At 58.2% G+C, this 25259-nt stretch overlaps 5 protein-coding genes across 5 annotated transcripts; 3 read left to right on the top strand and 2 right to left on the bottom strand.

The window, feature by feature from the left end:
* Nucleotides 1–4566: 4566 nt before the first annotated feature.
* On the top strand, nucleotides 4567–14608 carry ACRALDRAFT_2059440 (uncharacterized protein; the record flags this gene model as incomplete). The annotated part of the gene is made up of 5 exons (XM_071021882.1): nucleotides 4567–5865; nucleotides 5932–7642; nucleotides 7727–12963; nucleotides 13122–14435; nucleotides 14468–14608. Exons 1-5 carry the CDS (start codon nucleotides 5251–5253, stop codon nucleotides 14606–14608), a joined length of 9018 nt encoding a protein of 3005 aa, XP_070875292.1. The 5' UTR covers nucleotides 4567–5250.
* Nucleotides 14609–14796: 188 nt separating this feature from the next.
* ACRALDRAFT_210546 (uncharacterized protein) lies at nucleotides 14797–17499 on the bottom strand (the record flags this gene model as incomplete). The annotated part of the gene is made up of 8 exons (XM_071023245.1): nucleotides 14797–14806; nucleotides 14861–14894; nucleotides 14931–15000; nucleotides 15104–15123; nucleotides 15176–17130; nucleotides 17168–17236; nucleotides 17284–17368; nucleotides 17421–17499. 8 exons carry the CDS (start codon nucleotides 17497–17499, stop codon nucleotides 14797–14799), a joined length of 2322 nt encoding a protein of 773 aa, XP_070875291.1.
* Nucleotides 17500–17612: 113 nt separating this feature from the next.
* On the top strand, nucleotides 17613–18853 carry ACRALDRAFT_1056938 (uncharacterized protein; the record flags this gene model as incomplete). The annotated part of the gene is made up of 3 exons (XM_071015899.1): nucleotides 17613–17667; nucleotides 17739–18710; nucleotides 18777–18853. The coding sequence occupies 3 exons, from the start codon at nucleotides 17613–17615 to the stop codon at nucleotides 18851–18853; spliced, it is 1104 nt and encodes a 367-aa protein (XP_070875290.1).
* Nucleotides 18854–19407: 554 nt separating this feature from the next.
* ACRALDRAFT_1070648 (uncharacterized protein) lies at nucleotides 19408–19785 on the bottom strand (the record flags this gene model as incomplete). Its single annotated transcript, XM_071017791.1, has 1 exon — nucleotides 19408–19785. The coding sequence occupies one exon, from the start codon at nucleotides 19783–19785 to the stop codon at nucleotides 19408–19410; it is 378 nt and encodes a 125-aa protein (XP_070875289.1).
* Nucleotides 19786–24044: 4259 nt separating this feature from the next.
* Nucleotides 24045–25218, top strand: ACRALDRAFT_2103684 (uncharacterized protein; the record flags this gene model as incomplete). The annotated part of the gene is made up of 4 exons (XM_071023152.1): nucleotides 24045–24145; nucleotides 24248–24540; nucleotides 24617–24881; nucleotides 24954–25218. The coding sequence occupies 4 exons, from the start codon at nucleotides 24045–24047 to the stop codon at nucleotides 25216–25218; spliced, it is 924 nt and encodes a 307-aa protein (XP_070875288.1).
* Between the last annotated feature and the right edge of the window lie 41 nt (nucleotides 25219–25259).

Genomic DNA, 25259 nt, shown 5'->3' with positions numbered 1-25259 from the left:
ATCCCTATTCAGCTTCGACTTGGTCAGCGGTCAACCCCATCGTCCCCTGCGTGGCATAGGCCTTCTCCTGTAGCCTCTCCTGTTACCAGCTCCGCCCACGACCGCCCCACGCCCCGGAGGCATACCCGTCCGACTTCGTGGGACAGCAGTCGTGAATTTAAGCCGCTCTACCTTCTCGAGCACGCACGACAAGAGACTCTCGCTCCGCATGCGGAGGATCTCCCCGAACTGCCGCCCAGCGAGACCTCTTCGAACCATGAATCACCGGGCCCCTTCCGCGGCGTTCCAGACTTTGGTTATGACGACACCCCTCCCCTGCGCTTAGACACTGATGTTCCCCCAGCTGAGTGGGCTGGCGATGGTGTAGGGTCCCAGGACACCACGCCAAAAGCCCACACCCGCTCCCGCAGCCTTCCTTTCGGCTCTCCTTCTCCCGACGCAATTCGCAATCAGTCCTTGTTCTTTGAACACATGGCTCAAGACGATGGCTTGGTCGATTTGCCCCCTCTACCCAGGACCGTGAGGACCCCCTCTGACACGGAGACTGAACGGGGCGGGCCCACTGAACCCGAACCGGTCGAGACCATGTCCAAGAATCGGAGTTCTTACCTCCTACACTCGACCCCGCCGTCCATCAAGAAGCTCGCTGAGGATGATTTCTCCGCTCCATCCCCTGAGGACACGCCGAGCAAACCCGACAGAGGGCAACGCATGAGTGACATTCAAGAGGAGGAAGGCGACAGCAAGGGCGGGAAGTCCGGCGTCCTCGGCTCCATCATTGGAGCGGCTGGCGGACTGGCTGCCGCTGCCCTCCTGAACAAATCCACGCCGGATGAGGAGGACCCTGAGCCGAAGTTGTCCAGGAAGGCGAAGAAGAAGATGAAGAAGGCGCGGACTTTGGATTCATCTGACTTGAGTGCTGGCCAGTCCGATGAGATTAGCGGGAGGGAGTTGCCCGAACCGGCAGAACTCGAGTCTGCCGAGCCTGAACTTGGTGAGAGTGCTGACGTGGTTTCTCGTGGGGTTCCGGCCGAGACTCCCTTTGAGACACCTGCCGAGACGCCTGCAGAGACCCCTTTTGAAACACCTCCCGAGACTGCAGATGAGGCTCCCGTTGAGGCTCCCGTTGAGGCTCCCGTTGAGGCTCCCGTTGAGGTTCCCGTTGAGGCTCCGGCTGAGGCTCCCGTTGAGGCTCCCGTCGAGGCTCCCGTTGAGGCTCCCGTTGAGGCTCCTGTCGAGGACGTCCCCGCGGTCGGCTCGAAGAAGAGCAAGAAGAAGAAGAAAGGCAAGAAAGCGCTTGCTCAGGCCGTGGGCGACCCAGCTGCCGAGGCTGCCTCAGTCGACCAGCCTGCCCCATCTTCCCCGAAACAGGACGTCCTTGCCGCCCAGGCCTCGTCCGAGAACCTCGAGATTGCGCTGCCGCCGCCTGAGCAGGAGACGGACCTGCCTGCTGCCGATGGTGAGGGCCTCGAACCTGTTCCACGAAACTTAGAATTGTCCATGGATGCCAAGGAGCCATCACTTACAAAGGAGATTACAGATGATTCTGGCGACACCTTGCTCGTTGGCCCGTCAAGTACTGATCGAGAAGTCCAAGATCTCGCTGCGGATTCTGACATTCAATCCACTCGAGATGTGACGCGTGACAGTGCGTCCGGAGCCCTCGACACCAGCGAGCAGGCTGCTGCTGCGACACCCGTGGACCTGCCCGCCAGCGACGATGCTGTCCCCGCCGAGCCTCTGGTCGATCCCAAGTCGGTCACTGAGATGCAACAAGAGCTGGAGCCAAAGGATGAGGCAGTGCCACCTACCCTGCCGCAGCAGAGCGACGCGCCGGCTGAGGCCGATCAGAGGGCAGACAGTACCCTGGAGGCCCCTTCTAAGAAGAGCAAGAAGAAGAAGAAGGGCAAGAAGAGCGCTGAGACCGAACTTCCACCTGAGCCTGAGCCTTCTGCATCCGGGCCTACAACGGAGGCTCCGCTTCAGCCTCCTGTCGAGTCTGCTGCTGAGCATGCCTCTGAGCCTGGCCCTGTTTCCCCCACTGAGCCTGCTGTATCCAAGTCTTTGTTCGAGCCCACGTCCGAATCTGCGCCCGTGTCGGCACCTGAGGTTACACCTGAGACTGCCCCTGAACCTGCCTCTGAACCTCCTCCCGAATCTTCTCCTGAAACTGCCGAGGCTGTTTTCGAGTGCGTGGCTGAGTCTGCACCTGCACCTGGTCTAGAGGCCACGCCCGAAGCTGGGTCCGAACCTGTCGCCGAATTACCTTCTCAGTCCGCATCTGACCCTGCTCCTGAGCCCGACTCTGCTCTCGATTCGGCTATTGAGACTGCTCCCACGACCGCTGTCGACTCTACTCCCGAACCTGCTCCCGAACTTGCTCCCGAACTTGCTCCCGAACTTGCTCCCGAACCGGCTCTCGAACTTGCTCCCGAAACTGCTCCCGAACCTGCTCCCCAGCCTGAACCAGAGGCAAGTACTTTAGCAGATACGTCCTCAGGCGACCAGACCACGGCTTTACCCTCAAAGAAGAGCAAGAAAAAGAAGAAGGGCAAGAAGGGTTCTATGCCTGATCCCGAGCCCGAACCTACTGCATCCGACTCTTGGTTCGAGCCAGCTCCAGAGCCAGAGGCCACCGCACCCGAGTTTGCGCCTGGGGCCACGCCTGAGCCTGCATCCGAAGCTGCCCTCGCGAGTACTTCTGAGGCTGTTCCCGAGGCTGCCGCCGAGGCTGTGATTGCTGATGAAGCTGCTCCCATGCCTGTTTCTGACTCTCTGCCAGAGCCTGCACCTGAATCTGCCCCTGGACCCCCAACCGAGCTTGCGTCTGAGACTACGCCCGAAACCGCTGCCACGCCTGAGCCTGAGGCCAGCACTTTGGAAGACGCGTCCCCGGGTGACTCGGCTTTGCCGTCAAAGAAGAGTAAGAAGAAGAAGAAGGGCAAGAAGGGATCTGAAGCCGAGCCTACGTCTGAATCTGCACCCGAACCCACGCCTGAGCCTGCATCTGAGCCCTCGCCAGAGGTAATAGCCGAACCTGCTACGTCTGCATCTATTCTCGAGACCGCACCTGAGCAAGCCACGTCAGGAGATGCTCCCGAGCCGGCACCCGAGTCCACGCTTGAACCTGAACCTGAGCCTGCAGCCGAATCTGGTCCGGAGCCTGCACTTGAACCTGTCCTCGAGTCTGCGTCGGTGCCTGTGTCGGAATCGGCCGTTGGGGCCGAAGCGACCGCTCCGGCAGATGAGCCCTCGGAAGACATGGCTAGGGCTCTGCCATCGAAGAAGAGCAAAAAGAAGAAGAAGGGCAAGAAGGGGTCCGAACAGGAGCCTGCAACTGAGTCTCCGTCTGAACCCACGCCTGAGTCTGCAGCTGATCCGTCGTTTGAGCCCGCGCCCCATCTTGCAGCTGAGCTTCCCTCTGAGGCTCCCGCTGAACCTTCCCCTGAGCTTCCCTCCGAGCCTCCCGCTGAGCCTCCCTCTGAACCTCCCTCTGAGCTTCCTTCTGAGGCTCCCGCTGAGCCTCCCGCTGAGCCTCCCGCTGAGCCTCCCTCTGAGCTTCCCTCTGAGCTTCCCTCCGAGCCTCCCGCTGAGCCTCCCTCTGAGCCTGCCTCTGAGCTTCCTTCTGAGGCTCCCGCTGAGCCTTCCTCTGAGCTTCCCTCCGAGCCTCCCGTTGAGCCTCCCTCTGAGTCTACCCCTGAGTCTGCAACTGAGCCGCCGTCTGAGCCTGCACTCCAGCCTTCCTCTGAGTCTGTATCTCAAGCGGTTCACGAGACTACGCCGCCTGAATTTGTGCCCGAGCCTGAGACTGAAGCTGTCTCGGCCCTTGAAGTTGAGCCTACATCCGAGACTGCGCCCGAAGCAAGCACCTCCCCAGAGACAACCACTGGCGATCAAGCTTCGGATCCTCCATCCAAGAAGAGCAAGAAAAAGAAGAAGAAGGGAGCAAAAGCGTCAGCCCTTGATTCCGCGCCCGGGCCAACCACAGAGCTTGTCTCTGAACGTACGACTACGCCTGAACCCACGACTGAACCTACGCCTGAGCCCATCCCTGAGCCGGAGATTGCACCCGAGCTTGTACCTGCGGCCGAGTCGGAGACCGAACCTAAGCAGTCTACCTCGACAGACGCGCCCTCTGGCGACCAGACTTCGGCAGATGTTCCCCCCGAGCATAGCGAAAGCCAACCAGCCAGCCAGCTGGAGAGCGAGTCTGCCCTGCCAGTGGCACAGGCTGATGCTGAACCATCCGTGCAAGAGGAAACGCCAATTGACGATACCTCGTCTTCAATTGCTACCAAGGCAAGCAAAAAGCAGAAGAAGAAAAACAAGAAGAAGCTGGCAGCCCAGGACCAAGAAACGCAGGACATTGGTCAAGGTTCGGGAGATCCATCCTCTCCACAAGACTCGGGCGCCGTCGACGCATCTACGGAACCGAAGCAAGAAAATCTACGCCCATCGGAAGAACCAGGAGAGGACATGCACAGGACGCCAGAAGAAGACACAGAGCTCACGCCTACTGAGAAGGGGAAGAAGAAGAAGAACCGGAAGTCTGTTGCCTTCGAGATTGACGGTGAAGCCCATTCTCCTGCCGACTCTCAACCTACTTCTTCTACAGAAGGGGTCCAGGAAAATACCGACATCGTATCTAATGAAGCAACTCGGGATGTCTCTTTGGAAACTGCCGAGGAACACGACGCTGAGCAATTCAAGTCACTGCAAGACACGCGTGATGTTGAAGACGTCTCGTCAACACCAGGCGAGGAAGTTTCCTCAGAAGAGCGGAAACAGCCGTCCGAACCGATCCTTGCGGAAGCCACTTCCGAAGGGGAGCCAGCCACCAGCAGTGGCGGTGAAGAGACGGGGTTGCAGGCACCATCGGAGCAAATCCCAAGCGGTGAGGCTCACGACGAACCCACAACGACTGAAATTTTGGCGGAAAATGTGAGCGAGGCCCACCTGGCTAACGATGGTCCCCCCCCGGATGATACACTGCCGACCGGGGGCGAGAGCGACCTGCATCGCAGCACCGACAAATCACTTGGGGACACGCAAATCGTGGATGCAGCGTCAGTGGATCCGATTCTCACCGATTCGGCGCTGGAGGAGGTTGGGGCCCCACAAGAGCTCCCCGGTCCGGGCTTGGCAACGGAGGGTACAACACCCGAGGAGTCCCAGGACCGCAGTCTTGACGTGCAGTCAGATCAGGCAATTGGTGCTGAAGCTCATGGTGCTGCCAACGACGAAGCTGCCATGGCTGTCTCGGAGCCTGTCCGCGTCGACAGCGAATTCCAAGAGACAACCACGTCCAAAAAGAAGAGCAAGAAGGACAAGAAGAAGAAGAAGCAGCAGCAGAACGTGCCGTCAGAGGTCGATGTCCTGCCATCTGAGACACCCGTGGAAGACTCGACCGACGCGGATCAGCGGCCACAAGTCAGTTCAGAAGATGCCGCTCCCGACTCATCCGCCCAGCCTCAGTCAGAACCAGAGCCAGTCGGCGACGATGCATTGCCTACGCCCGTTTCTTCTGATCAGCCCGAATCTGCCGTGGCGACACAAGGTGGTGAGGATGAGCTGGCCACCAAGGACACCGGTAAGAAGAGCAAGAAGAAAAAGAAAAAGAAGGGATCCGTTGCCTTTGATCTGGATGAACCCGAGCCCAGTCAGGTCACCGAAGAACCAGTACCAGTGGAGTCCACCCAAGTCGAAGAACAACCGCCACAGTCTGACGAGCCTGCTGCTGGCTTCGAGCCAAGCACAAGTGACGAGCCTGCCGCCAGTGTCGTTGAGCCGAGCGACATCGTTGAGTCTGTCACTGTCGACGAGACTGGAGTGAGCGCTGACCCAAGCGCCGCTGCTGAGCCTGAGGTTAGTGTCATTGAACCTGCCGGAGTGAGTGCCGACCTGGCCGTTGACACTGAGCTCGCCGAACAGAAACCTGGGGACGAACAAGAACCAAAGTCGGAGCCGCCCGTGAGCTCACTTGACCAGGAGCCTACTGTCATGACCAAGGCTGCTGAGGACGAATCGAGTGCCATTCCCACCGGCAAGAAGAGCAAAAAGGACAAGAAGAAGAAAAAGAAGCAGGCTGCCCTCCTCAATGAACCGGAAGAAGGAAGCAGCGTCGAGGCTCCCGAGTCCACTCCCGCTGATCCAACTTCCAGCGTCGATGCTCCTGAGTCTGAACCAGCTGACCAGCTTGCCACCGACCCTCAGCCTGATGAAACTCTCCCTGCTCCCCAGCCTGACGAAGCTGTTCCTGCCGCCCAGCCTGACGAAGTTCTTCCTGCTCCCCAGCCTGACGAAACTCCTTCTGCCCCTGCACCCCAGGCAGAGCCGACTTCTGATCCGCAAACTGAGACCGAGCCAGCGGGTTTGGTTGAAACGGAGCCTGCAGTGGAAGCTCCTGCCAAGAAGGGAAAGAAGAGCAAAAAGAAGAAGAAGCAAGATGCCGCCTTGGAGGATTTGGACAGCACTCCACAGGGAGGTCTGCCGACTGAGGCCCAGCCCGAAGCTTCTGCCGCCGTTGAAGAACCCGCTCAATCACCCAGCGAGGGTACATCTCCAGCCGACGAAACAGGTCAGGAGCAACTTGTCCAGGAAAGCGAACCCGTTCCGGCCACAGATGAGACCCAACTCGTCCACCCCTCAGTCCCGGTGTCACCTGTCGCCGATGCCCCTGGCCTGCCGGGAGACAAGACTCAGGAAGAAGAATCACCGCAGCCCCAAGGTGAACCCATGGAGGAAGTTGTCGCGCAGGCTCCAGATGAGGAACCTTCGTCGATCACCAAGAAGTCCAAGAAAGACAAGAAGAAGAAGAAGAAAGGAGCCAGCGTCGAAGAGCCCAGTGACACACCTCCTGCGACCGAACTTCCCGAGGGCCCAAGTGACAATGCAGAGGCCACTGTCCGCGAAGAATCCGCGGAGGAGCCGAGCACTCCCCGTGAAGTAGACCAGGCAGCTTCCGAACCTCCCGTGGAAGAGCCTTCTTCTGTTGCCGGCCTGAGCAAGAAGGACAAGAAGAAGAAGAAGAAGGATCTACTTGCCGCAGCGCTGGCTTCTTCCATGGCGCCCGAAGTGGAGCCGAGCGGGCCGTCTACGGAGGACATTCGTTCAATCGACGCTTCTCGAGGCTTGACCGAACCGCAGATCCAGGTCGAGGACTCCCTTTCTGCTCAGGACAACATCTCCGGTGAACAGGCGCCCGGCCCCGAAGATGAGCTGTCCAAGCAGACCGATTTGCCCTCAGAAGCCGTGCCTCCTTCCGAACACCCTCAACCATCAGAAAGCCAGCCTGTTCCGGATGCTCGGGACCAGGACGCCGCAACCGAACCTCAGCAATCCAGCACTATGGAGGAGGAGGTCCCGCCTGTTGCCAAGGAGTCGAAGAAGTCGAAGAAGAAAAAGAAGAAGGGCAAGTCGATGGATGTCGAAGAACCAGAGCCCATGCCTGAACAAGCACCAGATTCTGAACCAGCGGTCGACTTGAGTGTTCCGGATTCCCCACAAGTTCAAGACGACTCAGTTGTGCCAGCGGATGCAACCGTGACCGAGCCCGTGGAAGGTGATGTTCCTGACGAGACGCCCAGTCAAGACGTCGCCCCTGAACCGCAGGCACTTGGTGCCATCGAGACGAGCATGACAGGTATGGATGAGCAAGCGGCTGTTACAGCGGCCCAAGAACCCTCAACCACTGATCCTGGCGCTGACGAGCCTGAACAAAATGTAGCCGCGCCAGAAGAGGAGTCCACTGTCTCCAGCAAGAAGTCCAAGAAGGAGAAGAAGAAGAAGAAGGGACAGCTCCTCTCCGAGACGTCATCCGAAGCCCCTCTTCCCGAGGAACCGTCTGAAATTACGCCTTCTCCGAGCTCCCCCGACGATGTGGCTGTTCCTGCCGAACAGGGTAGCAGCGAGATCCCCGTGGAAGAAAGCTTGCCTTCTGAATCTGCGCCAGAACCCACGGCACAAGAAGCTGCTGCGGATGAGCCGCCTGAGGAGGTGTCTGCCCCGAAGAAATCCAAAAAGGACAAGAAAAAGAAGAAGAAGGGCAAGCCGGAGGAGACTGTCGGCGACATCCCGGCGTCACCCACTACCACCATACCTGTGGCGGAAGCGGAACCGACACTGGAGATCTCAAGCCAAGACCAACAGGAGCCAACTGTTTTGCCGCCCTCGTCAAGCGACGTTCCCGTTTCAGACGAGACGCCCGCGCCGGAAGACACTCCAGCTCCGGAAGACACTCCAGCTCCGGAAGACACTCCAGCTACGGAAGACACTCCAGCTCCGCAAGACACCCCAGCCCCGGAAGACACCCCAGTCCTGGACGACGTTCCTGCCGCCGAAGACACTCCTGCTCCCGAAGACACTCCTGCTCCCGAAGACACTCCTGCTCCCGAAGACACTCCTGCTCCCGAAGACACTCCTGCTCCCGAGGACACTCCTTCCCCCGAAGTCACTCCCGCCCTAGAAGATACTCCCACTCCAATTCCTACGGCTGGCAAGGAACCGACCACGACTGAAGACCTACCAGATGAGACAGTCGTGACGAAAAAGTCGAAGAAAGACAAGAAGAAGCGGAAGTCGAAGGTCCAGCAAGACACCGAATCCGAATCGGTCCCCTCTGCAGCGGTCGAGGCCTCCAGCCAAGAAGCCAAAGACGAAGACGGCCCCATCGGCAATGACCAAGATGTCTCCGTCCAGCCCACCCAAGAGTCCCCTCAAGCTCAGGGACTTCCCCAGGAGAGCGGCACATCGGAGCTTGACGTCACTGCTGAGCCAGAGCGAAGCGTTCCCGTTCCCCAGGAGCAAGTCGATGACGTTCAGCCACAGGCAACCGAGGAGCAACAGCCATCCGAATCTCTGGAAGACCGAGCTGGTCAAACGGAAGTCCAACATGAGAGTCAAGAACCTCCTTTGGAGACAGCCGACGTCGGCACCCCTGCTGAGACACCTGCCGTAACTCTCGTTGAACAAGAGCCTGCTTCCCTTGCCCCCGAGCCAAGTCTTCCTGAGCCGTCCTCTGCTCCAGCTGACGAATCGGCCGAGCCGGCAACGTCGAAGAAGGGCAAGAAGAAGAAAAAGAAGGGAAAGGCCGCAGTCGTTGCAGAACTCGAGCCCTCGGCTACACAGGAAGACACCCCGCTGACAAGGCCACCTGGCGACGAAGCTCCTGCCGATGCTCCTCCTATTGCTGCCGAAGAAGGGGCAGTTCGCGAAACCGCAGATGCGTCTGCGGAACAGGAACAGCATCCCGTCGTACCCCTTGACGAGCAGCCCGCTGTCCCTCTTGATGAGCCTGTTGTCCCCCTTGACGAGCAGCCCGTTGTCCCCCTTGACGAGCAGCCCGTTGTCCCTCTTGACGAGCAGTCAACCGCCACCATCGAAGAAAAACTCGCCACCTCCGAGAACGACGCACCCGAGCCCATCGCCAAGCAGAGCAAGAAGGACAAGAAGAAAAAGAAGAAACGACAAGGGGTTAACGTTGAAGGACTGCCCGAGGCAGAAGCTCAGGTGGATGGCAGCGCCGTTGCCAAAGAAGAACAGGAAGTTGAACCCGCCTCTCCTGACTTGATTGATTTGCCGTCCACTGAACCTGTTACCGCCGTCCTGGAAGCATCCGATGATGTACCGAGCGAACCTCCCGGTCACTTACAGCAGTCCAAAGTCGAGCCCGTTGTCGACGTGCGCGAACCCATCCAGCCTCTTCTTGAGGACGAAGTTGCCGAACCCAGCGCTCCTGTTCCGTCTGAGGGCGCAGGAGGCCATGTCAACATCCCGGGACAGCTTGGCGACGTCGCGACTCCATCAGAAGACCCACTGGCAGAGACAACCGAATCGCTCGCCAACAAGGCTGCCTCAACGGAAGTCAGTCAAGACGCTCAGGGTCCTGCTCCACAGGATACTCAGGAGTCTATGTCGGAGCCCGCCCAAGAGACAACAGAAGTCCCGACATCCAAGAAGTCCAAGAAGAAAAAGAAGAAGAAGGGTGGCCAGGCGGTGGTCGACGACGTGCCTCAGCCGGGTCAAGATGAAAGCTCTTCCTCTGCTCAACAGCCCTTGGACAACACTGAGCCTGTCGCGACAGCAATGGAGGAGAAGCCTTGTCTTGAGCCTGCCCCGGAACATACAGACGAACTTGCCCCCGAATCTGTGGGCGATTCTCAGCAGCCCACAAAGGAAGTTGGCCAAAGTTTTACAGAGCAGCATGCCGAGGAAACCACCAATGTCCCTGCAGCCAAAAAGTCCAAGAAGGGCAAGAAGAAAAAACGTGGTAGTGAGTCTCAGCCCGGTCAAGAGGAGGATCCCTCCGCCTGCCAACAGGCCCAATCCTTGGACGACGTTGTTAAAGTCGAAGAACCACAGTATGAAAGCACTGCACAAGAAGCGCCAAGCCAAGAGGAGGTCCCCAGCACCCCCGTGGAGGATTCGACTGCCGATGCACCCGCTGTGCAGGAAACAGAGGAACTGCCTGTTCACGAAAAATCTCTTCCCCAAGAGCCCAGAGCGCCTGCCGAAGACTTTGTCGGCCATGGTACCCCTCCCGAAACAACTCTGGACGCACCCGTCTTGCAGGTAGAGGAACCCTCTGGCGACAACGAGGTTGCTCCTCCTGAGCCTGAGGAACCTGCCAAAGAACCTGTCGGTGATGATGCTCCTCTTGAGATCTCGGTCTCGGAAGCGATTACCATCGAGCCTGCGGGAGCGCCCGCCAGCGACGACCTTCCACTCGGGGACGTATCTCCCGACCAGCCAGCAGAACCACCTCGGCCACTCGAAATTGATCAGTCGGCGATCATGGCCAGTATCCCGTCAGGGTCCAATGAAGCTCCCGCGGCGGAGTCTCTCCTCACTTCAGAGACGGTTCTGCCTTCTGATGAACCGGCAAGTCTACCTCAAGCTCCGTTTTCTGAGCCCGTCCTGGAGACAACTCATCCGATTGCATCGGGGGAATCCGATCAAGCCATTCCCGAAGTCTCTGATGCGCCACGGACCAGCGAAACCACCCCTGCTGTGCAAGAAGACTTGGCGGCAGCTCACGTGGAAGCCGAGGGAACGACTGAGCCCACTCCTGTGGATGTGTCCTCACTCGAAACCGATGCCGCGCAGGAAGATGTCGCCCTTGCCAAGGACATCTCCGTTGACATTGCTTCGGAAGACAAGATCGAGACCGGTGATGATGGGGCGGGCATTCTCGGCGAAGGGGGCGACTCGCAACTCCCACAAGTGCTCAGTCAAGAGGACATCTCCACAGGACCCACGGAGCGTGGACAGCCGGCAGCAGAGTCGATGGAACCTCCGGAAGAAATCATCAACATCGAGGAACGAGAGGAACCTGGAAGCCTCGACGCAAAGGAGGCCATCGCAGCGGGCGTGGCAGCGGCTACTGCGGCAAAGCATGAGGACAAGGAGGTTGGAGGGGATGAGGGGGTGTTCGACGGTCCTGTTGTCTCGGAGGGTGCGGACAAGAAACATGGCGAGGCGGCCAACAAGGAAGGAGAAGGTCGGTTTTTGGCAAAGCAGGATGAAGATGGTGAGATTTCGGTTGAAAGAGGAGAAGCCCAAGGAGAAGACAAAGAAGCCCAAGCTTCCACAAAGCAAGACGACCATGTTGCGGAGCAAGACGTGGTGGGCAAGGCGATACGGGTGGAGGAGATCAGCAAAGCAGCGGAGGGTAAGGAGGTGGCTGCGGAGAGCCCGGTGCTTGGACGTCGACCATCACAAGACGAGCAAGCGGGCATGATCACAAGCACGGTATGGGCAGACAAGAAGGGGGAAGGAAGCCAGGCGACGGTGGAGGAGCCGGTGAGGGAGAGTATCGAGACGATGGATATCGACGAGGCAGTCGACCGCGGGTTCGAGGCAGAACGACGCAGGGACCTGTCGGAGGATGTCCCTATGGGAGGGACTTTTACAACAGGAGGCACCTTCACACCAGCCTTCGATGTCGTCCCAGAAATCACGCGGTCGGTGTCTCGAGGTCTGCCTCCTGTGCAAGAAGAGAGTCTCGAGGAAGTGGAAGATGCAGCACAACCACAAACACAGCCACAACCACGCAGCCTCCAGGCGTTGGCACCACAGACGCCTCAGGCGAACCGAGACAGCGGGTCCGTCGACGACTCGCCGCATCCTTTCACTAATAACTCGGTGGAGGATCACGACAAGAACAACCGGGACAGACATCTGCGCGAAGCCAGAGCAGCGCCAACCACTCCACAGCGCAGTCTGTTCGTGCGCGACGAATCGGCTACTGGGAGCGGCAACAGGAAGCTACGGCGGTCACCACAATCAAGACACGACCTCCGCGACAACCCGCTGTCCAGGACGCCGGTGCTGCCAGAGCCCAGTCCACAGGAGGCGACACCAGAGCCACAGAAGGTGTCGCGGCGGACGCCCGAACCAGAAAGGCGGCGGCGCAACTACGGAGACTTGGGTGCAGCAGTCAAAGTGACAGCATCGTCCCCGAACGCCGGGCGCAGGAGCGTGTCGGACCAAGTAACACGCCTCCAGTCACCGAGATTTGACGACAACAGGATACCCTCGCCGTCGTCGCCCTCGCCTGCGCATACACTGAGGCGCTCGGCCTCCAACACCAGCCTCACGCGCCACAGGACACCCGAGCCACGTCGGTCCGTACACATACACCAAGCCACAGGGGCGTCGGTGGCGGGTCGGCCCGAAAGTCCTGCCTCAGGCATCGTAAGCCACACATCAGCCACACCCCCACTGAGGCGCGTGGATAGGCGGGTCAGCGGGGACCTGAGATCGCTGAGCCAACGCAGTCAGGTTCCAACGTCTCCAGCCCCATCAACGCTTTCGCAAGACCACCACCAAGGCCACCACCAACCCGACAAGCAACAAGACAAACAACAAGATAAGGACAAGGTCGCCGACGGTCCCGCCACCAGCAGGAACACTCCTGTGGCAAATGAAGGCCGTGTCCGCGCCAAGGGCATGGCCGATGTCTATGTACGTTTGATTTGCTTTCCCAGCCTCTCGACTCTTTTTTTCCATCTCATTCATCGTCATGATCATCGTTGGCATTCCCTCTTCATCAATTACTTCATTGTATTATTTCTGTGATCACAATGACAAAGAAGTATCGCTGACTTGTCTTCTTCCTGCAGGATGGCTATGGCGAGGGCCGGATAGGCTCGCCGCGGTCCCCGACGCGTCCTCACAGCATGCGCCGTCGTCAGAGCATGCAGGTACTCGAACTCGAAGCGCGCCTCGAACAGCTGGCGGCCGAGAATCGCGCCCTGATAGAAGCAAATGCAAACTCCCAGGCCGATGTCTCGTTCAATCAACGCGCCGCCACCATGCTCGCCGATCGCGATGCCGAGATTGACCGGCTCAAACATAAGGTCGACTTCCTCCAGAAAGAAGTCGTCCGTCTCACCGAGGTGAACGATGGCCTCAACAGCGCCAACGCCCAGCTCGCAGCCCAGCATGGCGATCGCTATCGCGTCCTCGAGACGCGCCATGACGAGCTGACGCGTGAGCGAGACGAAGCCCTGGCCCGCAAGGACGCCGAGATTGACCGGCTGCGCGCCGAGCTCGACGCCACCAAGGACCAGATCCGACAAATGCAGCAGCAGATCCTCGCGGCCAAGCCGCCCGACTCGGACTTCCTCTCCATCCACGACGTCGACTACTTCGACCACCGGTGCCAGCAGCTCTGCTCCCACGTCCAGCAGTGGGTCCTGCGCTTCTCCAAGTTCTCCGACATGCGCGCCTGCCGCCTCACGTCGGAGCTCAGCGACGAAAAAGTCATTGACCGCCTCGACAACGCCGTGCTCGACGGTACCGACGTCGACACGTACCTCGCCGACCGCGTGCGGCGTCGCGACATCTTCATGTCCATGACCATGAACATGATTTGGGAGTTCATCTTCACGCGCTACCTCTTCGGCATGGACCGCGAGCAGCGGCAGAAGCTCAAGTCGCTCGAGAAGCTCCTGACCGAGATTGGTCCCCCCAGGGCCGTCCGCCAGTGGCGCGCCGTCACCCTCACGCTCCTCTCCAAGCGCACGACCTTCCGGGAGCAGCGCGAGCTCGACACCGAGGCGGTCGTCCAGGCCATCTTCCAGACGCTCTCCAAGGTGCTGCCGCCGCCGTCCAACCTCGAACTGCAGATCCAGTCGCAGCTCCGCCGCGTCATGCGCGAGGCCGTCGACCTCGCCATCGAGATGCGCACCCAGCGCGCCGAGTACATGATGCTCCCGCCGCTGCAGCCCAGCTACGACGCCGAGGGCGAGCTGGCCGAGACGGTGACCTTCAACGCGTCGCTCATGAGCGAGCGCAGCGGCGACCCGTCGGTCTCCGACGAGGAGCTCGAGGCCCAGGCCGCCGTGGTCCGCGTCGTCCTCTTCCCCCTCGTCGTCAAGAAGGGGGACGATGCCGGCGACGGCGACGACGAGATTGTCGTCTCGCCCGCCCATGTCCTCGTCGCCCGCGCCCACGACAATGTCAGGCGCCGCAGCAGCAGGCCGCCCAACAACAACTTTATCCCCGGCACCGCCTCGTCTGGGCTGGGCGCCGGCCGGTTGCTCACCCCTACGAGCGACGCCGGCGGCGCTTCCATTCGCGGTCTCTCGACCACCACGAGGAGTGATATCAGCATGCGCACCGAGGATACATACCACGGGGTGTAGGAGGGAAAAAGTACTGAGGATGGTAATGAAAAGGAGAACATTGCTGGGGAATATATAATGGAAAAGAGGTCAATGCTGGGTTGGTTTAGGAGAGCAAGGGGCACGATATGATATCCTTTCTTTTGTTTACGCGTTTGTTTTCTTTTCTTCATCTTTGACTTTATTTGCAGTGGCCATCTACCCGTGTATTTGATGCTTATGCTTTACGTTACTGTTGCTGCGCTACTTGGGCGTTTTTTGGATTTGCTTTGCATTAATTTGAGGTGTTTGTTGTCGGTTCACCATTAGAGGGAGCAAGTCGTTGGTTTTCGACTAGAAATCCCGTATGAATGAATGATGACTGCTTTTGCTGCTACCATTCAATGACTGCTCCTCTGCTTTTGCTGAATGCCGCGAAGGTGGACCAGATGGATCACATTCAACTGCCCTTCGTGATAATTACTGTACATCTATACAAATTCATCTTCATGTACGTCTCATGAGACCCAACATCACCCGTCCACCTTACCTCGGTATCTGGGCATTACTCCTCCTCCACTGCTCCAAGACCTTGCCCGTCTTCCGCGCCTGCTCAGGACCCAGGTGATCCCGCACCAAGTCCAAAACCCAGTTCATGCGCGCCTTGCGGCCCAGCTCGCCCCTCTTGACGTCGCGCGTGGCGGCCCTCACGACGGCCAGCAGGCCCTGCGGGGACAGCTCGCCGCCATTGGCGCCCAGCCACGCGTTGCAGCGTGACACGTGTCGCAGGGCTGCGCGGTCCGACAGGTGGCGGGCCTGCGAGAACCACACGGCCATGTCGGCGACCAGTCTGCGCTTGGCGGCCAGACGGAGCTGCGACGTCGGGGACCCGGCTAGGTCCTTGGGGCCGCGACTGTGGACGACTTCCCAGACGGTGCTGGGCGGGATGCCCTCGTCGAGGATCATGGCCTTGACATAGGGCGTCCAGGCTTTCCAGTCCCAGGTGGAGAAGCGACCTTGTCGTCGTCGTTGGGTCGCTTCTTGGTTGGGGGTGGCGTGGCGGTGCTGTTTCATCAGGCCGTACATGACGGTTGCCACGCGGTGGTCACGGCTCGCGATGGCTATGAGCTTGAATACCCGTTCTTCTTGGAGCGTGGGGTGCCGGGTGCAGAATTTCTGGAACGACAGTACGAATCTGTCGGAGAGGTCCAGACGATGGAGGACCTTGAAGAAGCTGGTGAGGAGACCTAGGCTGTTGTTGCTGCGGTTGTCTTGGGCGCATGGTTCTCGTAGACTGACGTTCCATGCGAGCGAGGCAAAGCTGAGTTCGGCGTCTTCGAGGGTATCGCGTCTCCAGGCCGTCCGAACTTTTCGAGCGCCGGGGAAGTAACCCCGACTCTGCCATTGGCGAATGAGGAGCTCGACAAGACCGCATTCGGCCGTCGACAAAGGTTCGCCGTGGAAGCAGCCCGACCGAACACAAGCTTCTAGGAAGAAGGATTCGTTCACCAGAGGCATTCGGGCCAGCATGTCCAGCCACCGGAGACGTCTGGTCTTATCGGGCCCGCCCTCGTGCGCAACGGTCTCGAGAGAGTGCAGCAATTCGCCGTGTACGGCGGGAGATAGTCTTCCCAGCCCGTCTGCGAGGACATCTGCGGCCTGGGCGTAGCACTCGGGCGAAGCAGGTAGCCAGGTGCGAAGAAGAGCATGCAGGCCTTGGCTCATCGCATCGAGATGTTCTTCGGGGGTGGCAGCCAAGACTTGTCCGGCCATTTGCACTGATTCGTTGTCTGCCGGCAGTTCGGAGACGCTCTTGAGCAAAAGATCGGCTAGTTCAGGTCCGGTCTGGGCGAGATTTTGGACCCGGGAATGGACGAGTCCGTTGATGACCACTGAAAGAAACTTTTTCTTGGCCAGCTCAACGACGTTCGGTTGCGTGGCAGACCGAGGTAGAGACCTTGGGAAAGTGACGAGTGCTTCATGGACAGAATCCAGGGAAATTAGACCCAGGTGAATGTCTCGTTGTATGCCGCCCATAACCTGCAGAAATTCAGGTCCGAGGACGTCCGACGAGGAGAGAGCATCACGAGCATGGCGGAGCCTCTGTTCAAGGTCTTCCTTCGGTTGAAGTATTGATACCGGGGGATTCGTATTCAATTCCACGTGTTGGACACCATTGTGCTCTGTCTCGACAGGCAACCATTTTTCCACCCAGGAGAGCAGCGACCGGGACCGCGGCTGCGAGTGTTCGGCCTCTCGTGTGGCAGTATCAGCGCTGGCCAGCGTCGGTATCGGCGTCGGAGCCATCCATTTCCACTGAGACAGGTCGACGGGGTACTCGATGAGCCAGGGAGGCAGGGTCGGCGGGAAATCAGCAGAGTAGAGACCGGTCATGCGTCTTTTACCGAGCCTGCGCCTGTTCTCGAGGGGGCCGGGCAGCGAGCTGGAATTGCGCCGCGACAGCCTCGATACGTGGCAGTACCGTTCAAAGGCATTGGCGAGGACACTGTCGGTGATCCAGATGCTGTCTATGGGTGCCCGGAGGTGTCTTGCGGCGCGACAGCAGCGCGCTGTCGGTCTGGAAGGCATGGAGGGCCTGGGGAGGGGCGAGAGATCCGTTTCGTTGGTTACTGTACCATCGTCGATTGGTTAGGGGACTGCGAGGTGGTAAGTATACAGGCGGAGGTGGAGGTGGAGGTGATGGTGCGTTGAGAGATAAGTTTGAGGCTGAATTGGAATGAATTGAATTGGAGCTTTGGCATCTTTGTCGTGGTGGTTGGTGGACAAGGCTTTGAGCCACTGTTAATCAGCCACAGGTCCATCTAGTGTGGCTGGCGCCCGAGGCACGGCCTATGAGGTAATGATTATTATACATCGTACAAAGTACAGTCATGGAATGGGCCGCGGGGCAGCCGAACGATTTAGGATATAATATTCTTTTTTTCCCCCAGGGAATTCTTCCTTCCTGTCTTCCCCAGAACACCAATGTTGATCAAAATACCAAAGATGGAGCACTCATTTGAACCCTTGAAGAATGACCTGCTGCTTAGAGCGGCACGAGGTGTGTATTCTCTTCCCTTGCTTCCCTCTACCCCTCCAAGAAGCCTCCACTGACGATACGGTGGTCCACAGGTGAACCCATTGAGCGGCCACCTTGCTGGATCATGCGGCAGGCCGGCCGTTACCTCCCCGAGTACCATGAAGTCAAGGGCAAGAACGACTTTTTCGACTGCTGCCGGTCGCCGGAGATTGCGTCGGCTCTGACGCTGCAGCCCATCGACCGGTTCGACGGTCTCCTGGACGCCGCCATCATCTTCAGCGACATCCTCGTGATCCCGCAAGCCCTGGGCATGACGGTCGAGATGATCGACAAGAAGGGCCCGCACTTCCCCCAGCCGCTCCGCGACCCGGACGACCCGCAGTTCGCCTCGGTGCTGTCGCACGACCCGGCCACCGCCGCCGCCGCGCTCGACTACGTCTACGCCGCCATCACGCTGACCCGCAAGAAGCTGGCCGGCCGCGTCCCGCTCATCGGCTTCTGCGGCGCCCCCTGGACCCTCCTCTGCTACATGGTCGAGGGCGGCGGCACCAAGCTCTTCGCCCAGATCAAGCGCTGGATCTACAGGCACCCGGACGAGTCGCGCCGCCTGCTGGCCCACATCGCCGACGTGTGCGTCGAGTACCTCGCGCTGCAGGTCCGCGCCGGCGCCCAGCTCGTCATGGTGTTCGACTCGTGGGCCGGCGAGCTCGGCGCCCGCGAGTTCCAGCGCTTCTCCGAGCCTTACCTCCGCCAAATCGCCGAGGGGCTCCCCCGCCGCCTCGACGAGCTCGGCCTGCCCCGTGTGCCCATGACCGTCTTCCCCAAGGGTGCCTGGCACTCGCTCGACCGCGCCTGCGACATGGGCTACGACGTCGTCGGGCTCGACTGGCTCCAGGACCCGGCCGAGGCCGTGCGCATCCGCGGCGACCGCAACATCACCTTCCAGGGCAATGCTGACCCGGGTGTGCTCTACGGCACCAAGGAGGCCATTACGGAGGCGGTCCAGACCATGGTGGATGGGTTCTGGGCAGGCAAGAGGGGATGGATTGCGAATTTGGGACACGGTATGCTATGCTCGCCTTTATATGTTCATGCTTTTGTTGTCCAGTCTCTAACATGCCTGCGTCTAGGTATCACGCCCCAGGTTAACCCGGAAGACTTGAGGTTCTTCCTGTCGGAGATTCACCGTCTGACGAAGAGCTCGTAACGATTTGGACGAAATGGAAGGAAAGGGATATCAAACGCATGGAACGCATGGACGTATATTTATGAAAAGCAGGCCGGGTTGGGAAAGGTCTGGATCAATTCTTTTATGGTATGAACGCAACGTATATTTTTTCTCCACTCTCAACAGCTTGATCATGAAAAGGCTTCACGCTTCCATCAGTCGCGTTTCCATTTGTCCCGAGACGCCGAAGAAGAAACAGCAAAATACATCCAGTTTTTGGGGTGTCTGTGGAGATGAGCCGGCAACGCCCAAACAACTTGTACCCAGCAAAATCATTCCCACTCCATATGTCTGATCAGATCATCGCATTCCTAACTCCAGCGCAATGGTTGAATTACAAGTTGGTCGAACAAAAAGACAAGGCCGGTAGAACGAGTACGGAGCAAACTTTGTGTCCACAAGACATGGCTCGCTCCCTGCATCGCAACTGCATCGCAGGTAAATGAAAAGTTGGCGTTGTCCGAATCATATGTCATTGCGGAATAAAAGACCGAGGGAGAGAAGTCAAGGACAGAGACAGAGAGCCAGCCCCTTTACCCCTTCTTCCCAAGGCTGTGTAACCAAGCCTTGCCACGAGCAGCGATGGAGGTAGACGACCGATTCGAGTCAGAGTCGTCGACGATGACGGCGGCAGCGCTGTCTTCGGAGCCCCGGCGGATGATGTTGGCTGCGCCGCCGCGACCAAAGTGGGTGACCTTGGAGCTGGAGCGGCGAGGGACGGGTTCGACGTCCTGGCGCAGGCGGGTCTCGCGGGGGTTGTCATTCTTGAGCATGTTACCCGCGCCGCCTCGGCCGGTGGTGACTACGGGGGAGGTGAGGACGGGGGTCTCGAGGTCGTCTGGGGTGGTCTGGTCGAATTGGTGGGAGGCGGCGTAGTTGCCTGCACCGCCACGGCCGTGGGAGATGAGCATTGTTGGTTGTGTGTTGTTTGTGTTTCGTTTCTTCCTTTGAGTGGCCTTCTTTTCTAGGGTGATAAGACAGGCGTCGCGAACGGCTTGCTGTATTTTCGAGGGCCGTGGAGCTGACTGATGTCGTCGTTGGTTTGTATAAGCGGACTGGGGGTGAGGGTCGTAGGGGAGACGGTATAAAAAGAAGCCGAAGATGAGGATAATGGTATGGGTTCACTGGCGATGGGAGGGAGGGAGATGATATTGAACTACGGTGTATACATGAGGGAACGGTGATATTTGTTGCTCATCCTCACGTCCATCAAACTCGGCCGGTCAGGCGACCAACACGTCGCGTGCCAGGATCCATCCATGGTGAGCAATTAGGTCGAGTTCTTCGGCGCCGCCCCTCGCTCACCCCGCCTTTGCCAAGGGGAAATTCCGTCACCTCACTGCCACCCAATTGGGTGGTTATTATTCGTACATCGTTGTTCCGCCTTCCCATCCCGTTCTCCCCTCCTTCTTCGCCAGGGGCACGCTATTGCCAATAGCAACGTAATGAAAACAATGCCGGCCAGTCAAAGTCAAAGGCCATCTGCCGAGAATGGTTATTCCGCTCCGTTCCCCGTAATGGCTCGACTTTCTTAGCTTTTAGCTTATTCAGCGTCTTTACGAAGTAGTTCGTCGCAGCGGGGTGAAATTTTCACCACATCTGACACCGGTTGCCATGGCGCGATCACGACGGTACGACGTAATCGCACCACTCAACGGCGTGGCGTCTCGGCCCCGTCGACGGTGTCTTTTAAGCTTAATATTGGGGATTGGACCTCTTGGCGAGCCGCCCTAAAATTGCAGTCACGGCGTCTTTCTTGCTCACTCTCCCTCCCTTCGTGTCGCGACAGCAATGGCATTGGTTAGACAGCGCGGGAACAAAACTCTCCCACCGTCCTCCATTGTCGTCGACAGTGGACCCCAGGAAGGCCACGGCGAGCCATGCCTAGGTACAGTGGGTGTAACATGCGTCTGACGACTGTCTCGGGGATTCATTCCCGGTATCAAACCACAATGCGCATCACGTACACTACCAATACACTGCCAATGGGCTTCATTTCCCCAGTCTGCAGCAGACGAAACTCTTGTCACGGCGACCATTGGGAGTTGTCCTGATCGGGGCCTCGATCTAGTCTTGTCCAGAAACCAAGGCAAGTCTTTTGGCTCGGGGTGGGGATGTACACTACTTCTACCTCGATGAACATCACAGCAGCCCCACGACAGGAGTACCTACATTGTAGTGTACAGCGAATGGGAGACTTTGGCCCGTATTTTTGTTGTCGGTGACAATGATAGAAATGACAATCCCCGGCAAGAAGGGGGGAGGATACCACCCGCAGTAATTACTCAATTGCTTACTACTCGCTCCCATCGCCAGCTGAAGAAACACTTATTACGTAGTGTTCAATGCAGGGAGAGCCGGCAGGATTATAACCATGTCGTGTTGGGAACAGACTGAGATCCTAGAAGTGACACGAAGACCAGCCTGCAGGGAGCAGAGGGTAAAAAGCCACAAAGGTCCTCCATACCACCGAGCCCGACACTGTCAATAGAGAGTTTGCTAAACGAATGGAAGAGCGGAAAGAAAGACAACATTTCAACTGCGCCGTCGGCCAGTGCTTCAAAGGTACGTTGTAAGTACAGACAGGCGACAAGGAAGCCATTGGCTGCATGAGCATGTCGAGTGTGTGGTTATGCAGGCTGCGAAAGGCCGAGAAGTTGGAGACTCGGCCGAGGACACGTTCAAAAGCAAATGGTCAGTTGGGTAGAAAAGGAGAAAGATACCTTGGCGGCCAAACAAAGCAGAGGGGAGGAGTTTGCAGTTTTCAACGCTTTCGAGGCTGGTTTTAGCCTTCGTTGAACCTGACTGTCGGGACGATATATTCTCTGGTAGTTACCGAGGTCGAACAGTTCAAGTGCCCCTGAGAGGACGTGAGCTCAGAGCTTACAACGTACTTCGCACTTCGTACACACACATCGTACGGAAGCCTCGGCGGCGTTCCGCCCTGAGACATGGCACGCATGCATCTGCTGGTCCCATCACTTGTCGATGCAGAGTGAGGTCGAGTCTGTCATGTTTCACTTTGTGCTCTCTCATACCCCTTTTTAAAGTGCATTCGTACTTTCTTCTCTCCTTTGAACACCCTCCGCCCCTGCACGCAGTCCCGAAATGTCGGATAGGTCGTCTGAAGAATGGTGACCCGAGATTCAGGGTCAGAGCTGGGGGTTGGCGACAAGGCATTGTATGAAAGCCAGGAGCAACGACGAGGGTGCGTACAGATCTCGCATTTACCAAGACAGAGGGTTGAGGAGGAGTAGAGTCGTCATATCTCGATACATCGTAGAGACAGTACGTTGTACTGTTAGTGGGATAGATATGCGCGCTTCAATTATGTACGTCCCAGGAGGCTTTTCCCAAGTCGGTCTACTGCCTGGTGGGGGATACGACTCTGCAATCACCCAGGCGAGCAGGCAGAGTGATTTATGAGACGGCCAAATTAGAACCGTTGAAGCAACATCAATGTACAGTACCCAGGCACGAAGTACTTACGAAGTACATGCACCCAAACGGTGCCGATTAGCGATTAGCTGCTGTCAACTGTCAACTGAAGTAAGGCTTGAGGAGGCGGAATTAGCCCGGGGCGCCGGAACTGGTTACCGCTAAGGCAAAAGGGTTCATCTAGCTTTAACCTAAGAGGAAGTCGTGGAGACAAAATGGGCTGGCGGACTCCAGTGCTTTGGTACCGTACCCTTAACGTGCAACGTACTTATTTCATAGTCGAACGTTTTGTAAATTGTAGTGTAATTAGTAGCTTGCCTACATACAGCCTCCTCCTCTGATATCGGAATTTTCCCGTCGACAGTAAAATATTCCCAATATTTTATACGTACTCACTACGTACAGAGTTGCATCTGCTGGGGCGAACAAGGTACCATGGCCTGTGCGCCAACGCGAGACGAGAAAGTGGAAGGATAGACGGCGGAATAGAGGAGTGGGGTGCGATGCTACTGGTGGAAGCTCGGGTGGTCCGTGGGGCATCCGGCCTAAACCAGCACCGACAGGGAGGTTACGGCACAGCACCACCGCTACAACGTACAGGTGGTGGATACGCCGCCACAACGTAGCCCATGCCCGTGGATTTTACCTTTGTACCTATACCTACATACGTTATACCTACATACTTACATGTACCCTTTGCTGGGCTTCTTGCGCGACCAAGCTTCTTGTCGACTCGGTCCTCTCCCCCAACTTCTTCCCCTTAATTAACATTCCATCTTTTTCGCCTTGTTCAATTTCAACGCGCTTCCCCACGACCCTGCGCTCGTGGATCGCGTTCCGTGAAAGCCATCGCTTTCTCCTTTCCCCGGAATAGGGCAATTCCTTTCAACGTTGGACTTGGAGCCCGTTTAACACCCACATTGGAAGCTTTCTGCATTATAGTATTGCTTCCAACGCGAACATCTCGACACGGTCATCCGCGTCATCCCCGCTCCCGACTTTGATTTCTCATCTTCTTCCATGTCTCCATGGTAGCTGTGGGCTCTATACATCAGCAATCTGTAGCCAGCTCTCGGCCCAGATCTTACTCGAATTAGACCCCTCGAGGGTGCGCTTCCATCACGAACCACCCACCGCCGCCCGTCCTCCCGAGTCCGAAACCGAAAACTTGTTCAACCATCGCCGACTTTATCGCCCGACTCGCCTAACATGAGCTACGAACAACACCAGCAGAATATGCATCCGACATACCACTATCCGTCGGCTCATCTCCCCCAGCCTCCGCCGCCGCAGCATTCTCCCCACCACCACCCTCATCCTCCCCCGCAACACCAGTATCCGCATCAGCAGCAGCAACCACAATACCAACCGCCGCCGCCCGCCCACCATGCTTCCCACCCTGCCCACGGTCCACCCACACTGCCCCCGATGCCCTACCCTGCCCAGATACCTCCTCAGATGCCTCCCCATATGCCGCCCCAGATGGCGCCGCCCGACATGCCCAGCAACGGCGTACCGTCCCAGCAGCAACGGCGTACCGTCCCAGCAGCAACTAGCCCCGGAGCCCGTCCGGAGCGTCGAGCCCATTTCGAGAAAGGATGATGTGGGAAGAACATACAAGTGCGTCCTAGCCGCCCCGGCCTGCTCGCCCTGTACCGTGGACTTTGAATTAACGCAACGAACTCTTGTTTCTTGTAGGCTCAGCGTCGTCCAGCAGCCCAAGCGCGCACGAATGTGCGGTTTTGGCGACAAAGACCGTCGCCCCATCACCCCGCCGCCCTGCGTCCGACTCATCATCATCGACCCAGACACCGGCAAGGAGGTAGACTGCAAGTATGTCCACCCGCGGCGTGCTATACCGCTCTCCCTGATTGAATGGCTCGACTTTATGGAGTACATGTCCGCTCAGTGCTGACGTTTTTCGTTTCCATCCAGTGAAATCGATCACTCCATGTACGTCCTCAACGTAGACCTGTGGTCCGAAGATGGCCAGCGAGAGGTCAACCTCGTCCGACACACCAACAACGCGCCAACCATCTCCTCTACCACGCCCTGCTCATACACGAACCTTACCGAAACCGCCACCCCGTTCCAACACATCCTGCCCTCCAACACACCACATCGCGATTCTTCCTACCCGCCTCAGGCACAAATGGGCTATCCCCCCACCCCGGCCTCCCAGTACGCAAACCCCGGCTATGCCATGTCACCCGGCGGTTACCCAATTCGTACGTATCTCAAAAAGCTCTCTCTCTCACGTTGCCCTCCTCTCCGTTTCACACCATGCTGACTGGCCCCCTCAAGACCAATTACCTCCGACGAACGGCTACCATCCCAACGCCGGTTATGCCTTCAATGGCATGCCCGAGTACCCTCGCTCGGAGTACGGCTCTGCCCATTTCCACGCCCGGAACGCCATCGGAGGAGCGGGAGCCCCGCAGGGCATGTACACCAGGAACCTCATCGGAAGTCTGGCGGCCAGTGCTTTCCGCCTATCCGATGTTGAGGAGCACATTGGGATTTGGTTCATCTTGCAAGATTTGAGTGTTCGCACCGAAGGCACTTTCCGGTATGTCATTCCCATCGCGTCAATTGGTTCCTTTTCCGCCCCTTCGTGAGGCTGCTGACACTCAAAACCCAGCCTTCGCTTCTCGTTCGTCAACGTCGGGCCTCCGTCCAAGCCGGCAAACGGGAACCCCAACTCCACCACGCGGTCCGCCAAGGCCCCCATCCTGGCCTGCTGCTACAGCGAGCCCTTCACCGTCTTCTCGGCCAAGAAGTTCCCCGGCGTGTGCGAGAGCACACCCCTGAGCAAGTGCTTCGCTGCCCAGGGCATCAAGATCCCAATACGAAAGGAGGGCCCCGACAGCAAACGAAACAAGGATGATGACGAAGATGACTATTGATGATGATGAACGATGATGATCTCTTTTTATTTGTTTCTCCG

The sequence above is a fragment of the Sodiomyces alcalophilus genome (genome assembly GCF_042370955.1).
Source record: "Sodiomyces alcalophilus JCM 7366 unplaced genomic scaffold ACRALscaffold_4, whole genome shotgun sequence".
Taxonomy (NCBI): Eukaryota; Fungi; Ascomycota; class Sordariomycetes; order Glomerellales; family Plectosphaerellaceae; genus Sodiomyces; species Sodiomyces alcalophilus.
This window is presented reverse-complemented; position numbering and strand designations above follow the sequence as displayed.